The 9,240-nt window shown below is 38.3% G+C and overlaps 1 protein-coding gene across 3 annotated transcripts; it reads right to left on the bottom strand.

Annotated features, from left to right (window-relative positions):
• Positions 1–237: 237 nt before the first annotated feature.
• dazl (deleted in azoospermia-like) lies at positions 238–8,402 on the bottom strand. Of its 3 annotated transcripts, none has more exons than XM_005453810.3 (10): positions 8,284–8,402; positions 7,475–7,597; positions 4,315–4,406; positions 4,011–4,062; positions 3,852–3,918; positions 3,595–3,734; positions 2,524–2,604; positions 2,229–2,304; positions 1,710–1,780; positions 238–1,520 (listed from the first exon to the last, which is right to left on the bottom strand). In XM_005453810.3, the coding sequence occupies exons 1-9, from the start codon at positions 8,284–8,286 to the stop codon at positions 1,722–1,724; spliced, it is 693 nt and encodes a 230-aa protein (XP_005453867.1). In that variant the 5' UTR covers positions 8,287–8,402; the 3' UTR covers positions 238–1,520; positions 1,710–1,721. The 3 variants fall into 3 exon arrangements, with proteins under 3 accessions (XP_005453867.1, XP_005453868.1, XP_005453869.1); XM_005453811.3 differs by having other exon boundaries at positions 2,229–2,279; XM_005453812.3 differs by lacking the exon at positions 2,229–2,304.
• Positions 8,403–9,240: the final 838 nt, after the last annotated feature.

Below are 9,240 nucleotides of genomic sequence, written 5' to 3'. Positions count from 1 at the left end.
ACAAAAACAAAACGCTGTGACCAGGAGATGATGGGCTTGTTGCCAGGGAAAGACAGGCAATCCAACCCTGACTGAAAACTAGCAGCCACCGACAGGCTTATGAGGCCTGGGAGCAGCAGCTGCAGCAGGTATGTTGCCTGTCTGTACCTCCACACAGATCACCAAAGTATGACAAACAGGAAGTTTCAAAATAAGCATGAGTGTCTAAAGAGATGCAAACACATTAACAGCCTCAAATGATAACACATTTCAACTTTTATTTATCAACAAACCCTGCAAAACATGAACAGTAACAGCCCTAACAGTGCTGTGCCCAGGCTCTCTGAACAAAACAACACAATCATGTCTGCGCACAGCAACAAGACCTCAGAGGTCAATCTCCATATGAAACTACACAGAACTGGGTCAAAGAAAAGCTGTGATGTACACCACACACACCAATGTGCATTTTCAATCACACAAAGCTACTTCTACACCTTAAACCTCAAACACATTTTAAGTGCACTTACTGGGGGAAAAATGCCTAAAAACATTTCTCAATTATGACATATCTGTAAAACACTTGGTGTAAACTGAATTAAAACCCCCAAAACAAATACAAACTAAACCCTAACAGTGAACCTTGTCTTAAAGAGATGAAATACAGCATATTGTTTTAAATCATGTCCTTCATTTTTTAAGTATGAGTTGATTAATGAGTTATTGTAAACAAAAGTTATGCCGTAATTGTCCTGTAGTGTGGAACCCTGAAACCACTGGACAAACATTAGACCAATGACGAAGATGAGAAGTAATAATGATGAGGCTACTGAGTTTCGTTTACTGCCTCAACCTACACCCCATGAATTTAAAAAAAGAAAAGAAAAAAGAAAAAAAAAGGAGGGTGGTGCGCTTCAAATTAATGGAATGACCAAGTGCTCTTATGCTATAGTAAACAAGTTAATGAAGATTATTAATATGAGGAGCATTAGACCTGAACTTGAGTTAGAAGACAAATATGCCAATGCTGAAAAAAAACAGATTGAGGTCAAGACAATGTAGTAATATACAAATATATACATATGTACAGAGAGCCCAAGCACAGGATAAAACCCTCCAACCAAACATTTAAAATAATTCCAAAAGTAAATTAAAACTAAAATATAAATAAGCACAAAAAGTGGGCTTAAAAAAGTCGTCCCGTTCTATGTTTGGGATACTTAAAAAGAAAAAAGGAAAAAAAAAAAAAGTGATCCCATGTGCCAGCTAGTTTGGTGAGGGTGCTCTGCTCTTCCTGTGCTGTCACTGTGATCCATGTGGGTTAAAAGCAGCTGACTGCAGGTCAGCACTACAAATTGTAGTTGTGGGATCAGATTAGCTGAAGTGGAAATATCATGCAGTTTGGTGTTAAAATGGCTCTCAAATGTTTGAGGCACGGAATGAGAGGCGAGGGCATTTGGAAAACAGCCTGAAGAGTTGGGTTACTCCAGACGTCCGGAGAATCAAGGTGTAATCTTGTCTAAATTCTGACTCCCTGAGGCCTGCATGTGAGGAAGAGAAAGGCCAAATAAATAAATCACAAGTAAGTAAAGTTTTTTTCTCAAATCACACAGAAAAACAGAAAAAGTCTTTTTAAAAGTGCTGATCAAACATTTTTGCTTTGTGTGACTTTAATAAAGATTAACAAAGTTCTTAGGAAAATACAACCTTTTGCAGTAGTTCTGCTTTACCTGGCATGGTTCTCAGTAGCTGTGGACTACAGCACAGTCAGCATGGTCTGGACTCCACAGTCCACAAAGCTCTGGAAACAAAGTGTAACACAAGAAAAAGAGTTTGGTGGAATAATCCTATAGATGTGCTTCAAAGACATGAACAACTACAAAAACAAGCACAAACAGAAAAGCACTGCATGTGTCATGAATTGTCAAGTACACAAAATTAACTTTTGTGGAAAAAACGGAAGGTTAGAGTGCATTGTTGAGCCATTCTTCAGGGTGCCAACACAGGCCAGACAACACCATCTAGTGGTGTACATGGACATCACAATTCGTGGACAACAGTGACTTTTGTTCCTAGGGGGGCAAACCAAAACCGGAGGGGGGAAAGAAAAGAAGGAAAAAAGAAAAAACAAGGTTCATCTGCAATAGTTACCCAATTCTCAAAGGACATCTGTTCTTTGAGAATTGGGTAATGAGTCTTTCTTTTTAATGACTGCTATTCTTATTCCTATTCCTATTAAATGCAGTCACCTGATTGACAGGCCGTGTCCTCTGGTCCGCTGTCCAGGGAGGTGGGGTGTACTGTGTATGAGGGGAGAGGCGTCAGCTGTCAAACAGAGGGCAACAGACAAACCCAGACTCGCTACTATAGGAGGAAGGGAGGGTATGTTGGATTGTGGGGTAAGCAGGGCCAGGTGTACTTTTACCAGATTGAACCCCTCATCTCACATGCAGGAGCATATGTGCAATGGCTGTGAGACCCTTTGTGTGGGATGCTGCTTACAAACTGGTGTGTGTGGGGGGGTGTGTGTTTGTGTGCGTGTACCTGATAGGCATAGGCATTCTGTGCGTAATTCACTGGCATCTGCGGGATCATGACCCCTCCAAAGTTGGCATAGGAGTATGGCTGCAATCAAAGCCAGTAACAACACATGAAACCACAGCACAGAGTTTGTAGAGCCAAACAACAGACCATTTACTGAATAACCGGATATATATTAAATATACATACATATATAACATACATACATATATAACATACATACATATATATATATCAACAAAGCTACTTAGAATTGTTGTCTTTTTCGATTAAAGTTATACATTATTGTACACTTTGCAACTTTATTTTTTGTGAGGATTAACCAACTGTCTCAGCAAATACATGTTCCATTTTATATTTCAGAAGTATTATGACTGGAAAAAAAATAAAACAAAAATATATACTTAAAAAGAGACTCCAACTAAAAACAACAACATAACAATAAAATTCTAAACGTTTTACAAATTACAATGATAAAACTTGAATAGCTCCATTTGTGAAACTCACATTCATTAAAACAGGTTAACTTCGCTGAACATCATCACACTAGTTTCTTGGCATTACTCCATTCATGCATGTTTTTTCTCCAGTAATTGCATGGAGTTTCTCATCTGTGACTGACAAATCACATTGCCCTCATCTTCCACCTGTTTTCTTCCTTTTCTAGTGGTCTGTTGCTGTTTTTCCCAACCACATTTATTTTGATGTCAACCCCCCCCCCCCCCCACTTGTGCCACAGTCTATTTCACTGGATACATCATGTGCCATCTCAAATGTTTCAGCTTGCTCTTTACTTTATCCCCCATAAAAACCACCACCAGTCCCAAGGAAACACTATTGTATCAATTTCTACATGGAAATCCTTTTGTTTTTGCTCAAGCAGCCGCCTGACTTGTGTTTTACAATAGCTTCGGCAATTTCTTGATGATCCATCTAAAGGTAACCATGTTTTCTTATATAAAATTGGTGGTTATGGCAATATGTCGACTGTGAGCAAGCGCATATCGATTACAAATGATCAGCATTTAACAACATTCAATAACAATCTAAAGGTCATTTCAGAGTGTAAGATACCTGATTGTATGGGTTGCCTCCGTTTATGATGGGCGAAGGTTGTGGCACCCCACCTCCCATGGGTGAGCAGCAAGCACAGTAGAAGTACTGGGTGGGATTCACCCAAGGAGCGGGGCCAACCAGACGTGACGGCATCGACCCTGGATGGGGGAAGAGAAAAAAAAAGAAAAAAGATCAGGTTGGCATTAACATTATAAACCTATTTAGTGAAAACAGAACAATAAGTATGTGCACTACCCAACAAACAGAATACATACGAGAGACCCTTTCTTTCATGATGGCAGGGCCCAACTTGAGTTTCCGTCCCTTAAAACTGATCTGTTGCTATGGCAAAAATATTTACAGAAAATGTATATTATTATTCCACATTAGACATATGCATAGACACAAAAAAGATCCAATGACAGGCTTCTTACCTCAATAATTGTCTGAATATTGACATCTTCACTGAAGTACACAAATCCATAACTAGGAACACACACACACACAATAAATCAGAATATCCAAATATATTGAAGAAGTAATAACATTCAGTCTGAAATACAAGTAGATTATGTTATAAGATAATGAATTTTCATGTCTTGTATGCAAAATAAACTTCACTAATACTTCTCATTGCTCAATAATCTGATCATCACACTCCAAAATTTGACCTCAGTATGTTGAAACAAAGTGAAACAATACTAATTTAACCCGAATTACTCTGAACAGCAAACTTACCCTTTGCAGATTCCTCCACGGTATGTGATAATCTTTACTTCCTTAACAGTACCATATCTTCCAAAGAAGTCCCGCATTTCATTTTCATCCACCTAAAGATTAAAACAAGTAAAGAGAGAAACCAGATTTTAGGAGACTGGTGACCTGTCCAGGGTGTATCACACCTGACTCCACAGGCTCCTGACAATGAGCAATGATAAGAAAATGAAATATCACGATAGAATATGGGTAAAACGCGCATGCGCAGTGCCTTTCTTTTCATACGCACATGGAGGAAAAAGAGTGCCGGCGACGGAGAATGAGAAGGGCGAAAGTGGATCATTGAATGAAACGGATGAACCAGAATTGGTTTGTAAAAATGCTGCAACTTCAGTGGTGTGGAACTGGTTTAGCTTTCGTCCGTCAGATACACAACAAAGCACTATTTTTGGTAGCGCATGCTAGCGGGCCGTCATTATCACCGTGTTTTTTGGAAAATACGGCACACTTAAAATCAATCCTTTGATTTTTCTGAAAATCGACAGTGCCCCTTATAATCCCGTGTGCCTCATGTATGAATTCTGGTTGTGTTTACTGACCTCGAAACGATTTTATGTGGTACATGGCGCTCGAAAATCTGTCAAATGTTTTAGTACGACTTTGCTAAGCTACGAACCCGCACCGCTTGATGGATCGTCGGAGCATTATGGCTAGGGCTGTTCGATATAATGATATATATCAGATGACGATATAAAAACGTCTATCGTTTCATTTTACGCTATCGTTTGTTTCGTGGTGTCGCAAAATAAACTGTTTACGGCAATATTTTTTCATCGTTTTGATGGTCACTGTAGTGGCTATATTAATTTCTTAAAGTTCTCTCTTTCTCTTATATTTAATATAACCACACTACGGACGGACAAGCGCATGTTTTTATGCGTTGTCGTTAGCAACAACAACGGTAAAACCATCTCGTGTCCGCTTGTTTATGTTCCACATAAACCTTTCACAATAAAGCTCAAGATCCTGTTAAGCCTTTTCAAAATAAACTGAATCACGTGAAAGAGCAGATTATTTACGGATGAGAAGCAAAACAAGAGCCGCTAGGTGCTAAAAAATGAACCTTAGACTCAAACGTTAGAACAGGTTTTTCCCCGCAGCACGCCGTGTAATAAATACTCAAAGAAAACGGCGGCCGTTACAACTTATGTCTATAAATGTATAGTTTCATGCATCTGTTAAAATACTCGACTCCAGCTACATGACGCGCAGCTGGAAACACTTCCCGCAAGTCGAGCTGCCCGAGATTCACAGAATTTGTGATTTATATCGTTATCGGGACGATAGAATTCTTATATCGGGATATGAGATTTTGGTCATATCGCACAGCCCTAATTACGGCTATCGTAGGCAGGAGCCTCGCGGAGTGATACGTACTGTGCTTCAACATAATATTACCGTATTGTGTGTGTATAACCTTTTTAAGTTTTGTGGATATTATACATGGTTTTGCTGAGGATATGTTGGCCAATTTCCACTGGAAATGCCTTTTGGTTAAACTGTCAGCAAGGAATTTGCATTTGCACTGTTAAATTTTTATATAGCTTTAATGCACATAAAAAAAACAGCTGCTTGTTTAAGTGAAAATACATTGATTGGGTTTCTTTTGCACTAATAAAGTTGTGGAATTGTAAAGTATTTTGTCTCGCGTCAATTATATCGTCAGTTATATCATTATCGCAAATTTTCAAATGTATATCGTGATAAATATTTTTGGTCATATCGCCCTGCTCTATGTCCCAGGTCCGTTCTGGGGTCTCCTCCTCTTTTCAAGTAGTGGCTCTACTGTGAGCTGCAGTGCCTGGCTATTGCCACATGTTCTAATGAATACGTTTTAAAAGAACCATGTGGGGTTTTTTTTTCTTCTCAAAATGTGTGCGGTTAAAGAAAGCAAATTATTTTTCTTTAAATTTTTGCTTGATACGTTGACAAAAACCCCCAAAACAAACAAACAAACAAAAAAAAGATTATATGCAATTCACCAAATTTGCAGGCAAGATATGACACCAGAGGGGCATTTATGTATAATTTTAAGCAATTTAAATTTGAATTATTAATAATTTTAATGTCATTTTATGTCATATGTAAACAGGATTCAAATTCTAACATATAAGAAAAAGAAATGACCTCTTTTACAAGCATCCTTAAGTGTCTGCGTTTTTCTACCCTACTCTGTGTTCCACACTGTAATCAATCGAGTCCTTTTTAGCCACTGAAAATACATTCGTATCGCTGTTTTGTAACTTTTCTTGCAATTTCTGCTGCCCTATGACCAGCTCTGTCTTGAAATTACCATTTCTATTATTAAGTAGTATTTAGCTAAATAAGTAAATGATATACAAGAGTCAAAAAACAACTGCTGCTTCTACCCTACCTACCTACGAAAGGATTATTCTGTGTGGCTCAAAATGACTTTTTATCATTAATGAGATATATGTTAGCGTAAAGGTCAACAAGTCATTTACAACAACTTAGGCTACGTCCACACGTACCGGTTATTTTTGAAAACGCAGATTTTTCTGTGCGTTTGCACCTTTCGTCCACACGTAAATGGCGTTTTCGGTCACTGAAAACGGATATTTTTAAAAACGCCTGCCAGGTTGGATATTTTTGAAAACTCCGTTTTTGCATTTACGTGTGGACGAGGAAAACGGAGAAAACGCAGCGTCAAAGGTGTGCGCACTTTTTGACGTCACACTGTGCGCCACGTTATTGTTTCGGTATGGTGGACTTAGACAAAATACTGTTAATTTTACTCTCTGAAGTGTTTAAATGCTTACATATACACACAGTTACTGTCCCTCCACACAGGACTCTTTTCTGCTTCTATGCGCCATCTTTGTTTACTCTTTCCCACCTAGGCTTCTAGACGTCTGATTGGCCAACATTTCTACCCTGTTAGGAATATATCGCCACCTGTTGCTTTGGCATGTTCCTAGCAGCGTTTTCCTTCATTTTTGCGTTTACGTGTGGACGGGATTTTTTTTTTTTTTTTTTAAACAAAAATGGAAAATCTCCGTTTTCAAAAATACCCGTGTACATGTGGACGTAGCCTTAAAATACTGGCGTTTTTTTGGCAAATGTCGGATAATACTTCCTGGCTTGACAGCTTCGCCATTACCTTCATGTCGATCCCGCCAACAAAGAGGGCATTAGGAGTCAATTTGCCCTCAGGTAAGATGTATCCGTTTGACAACCTCAAAGAAGGCAAGGTCTGGTTAGCGCTTCTGGGCTTGTTGATATCCTTAAAATTTAAAAAAGAAAGAAAACAACAAATAAGCCATCTCAATTCACAAGCTTATATTTCGGGAATATACGTATCTTTACAAGATCGCGAGTGTGCCTAAAATGCGTTCGCTACTCGGCACTGCCACCATGTGATGGCTGCTGGCCCAACCACTAAAACCAATTTAAAAGCGCAGACTTATTTAACTTATAAAACTTTACTGCAGATTTAGCATTAACTACCCTTGTAAAGATCATATAGTGTCTAAGCCTTATTTTTACTGTGATTTCCCACAAAAAAAAAATAAAAAATCAGCTTGTTCAGGCACTGATGCTAGCAGTAGTGCACTGAGGACATCGACATATAAATCTTTAAAAAATAGAAACTACAAAATAATAAAACAGTATGAAAACACAAGTTTGTTTCGAAAGCTATGTAATTTATGTTAACATTAGCTTTTTTCCTTTTTTTTAACAGTCATTGTTAAATATGGCTTAAATGGGCTATTAGCCAAGCTAACGTTAGCTAAAGCAAGTGCGCCTTTTTATTTTTAGCAGCCAAGGTCAAGCTATCAGCTAGCTAAGAGAAAGTTAGCACAGTGGTGAGCCGCCGTACCAATTAAGATGTTAACAAGTACAATAACCTGCATCACTAAGACTGTTGTGCTACATTGTCGGGTGCAGAAATTTAACAGTGGAACTTACCATGACTAAAACCTGACCAGACAGACTGAAAGGTACGCCGTCGACCTTGTTCCGCCTGACAACAGCGACCTCCACCCGTGGTGAAACCACGCCCACCCAGTCCACGTGACTAACTAAAGCAGGACGTGAGTAATGTCACTATTTTCATAATTTTTTTAAGGTAAATAGCATGGAATAATGGAATAGCTGCAAATTAAAATCTCTCAATCGTATGTAAACTTATATGAAAAGTTCTGATGACACACAATTTGACTTGGTGCTGTGTTTTACATATGTAACAGAATTTATGTGATCGATATAGATTATTTTTAAACATATTATATAGGTATCATCACCTAATCTCAGCTCCATCTACATCTATGAGGAGCAAGCCAGTGAAACTCAGTATTTGGTATTTTGCATGCACTATATATATTCATCGTTTTACATCAATGTTAACGCTATATCAGAAGTATATTTGATATGTGGTATATTCTATCATAAGACATTTTGTTATATACCATCCCGAATGAGATCAACGGTGTTTCAGTTTATGGTACATGATGATTATTCTTGATTTAAAGCCTTGACAGAGCAAACGGCAGATAGACTGAGGTAGAGCGTGTGCAGATATGTGCAATATGTGAGTGTCGGATTAATACTTGCTACAACCGCCGATTTTCCATGCTACAAGTTACAACAGCGGGACTTTTTCAATTGAAAATTTAACCTAGCGCTGCTCAAAAATCCTGCTACCATAACATTACAAAGACCGAAACGAGGTAACTGACAGCACGCCTGCATTTTTCCGGCTTTAGTCTTTAAAATGACAAGATGTGAATGTGAATTTATATCATTTTTGTTCATATAGTCACGACATTCCCATGCTTTCATTTTCCTTTGTAACAGAAAAGCTGAACAAAATGGAACGGCTGAAAAAAGTAAAAAAATAAATAAATAATTACTCAGCCACGGGTC

The sequence above is a fragment of the Oreochromis niloticus genome, linkage group LG22 (assembly GCF_001858045.2).
Source record: "Oreochromis niloticus isolate F11D_XX linkage group LG22, O_niloticus_UMD_NMBU, whole genome shotgun sequence".
Lineage (NCBI taxonomy): Eukaryota > Metazoa > Chordata > Actinopteri > Cichliformes > Cichlidae > Oreochromis > Oreochromis niloticus.
This window is presented reverse-complemented; position numbering and strand designations above follow the sequence as displayed.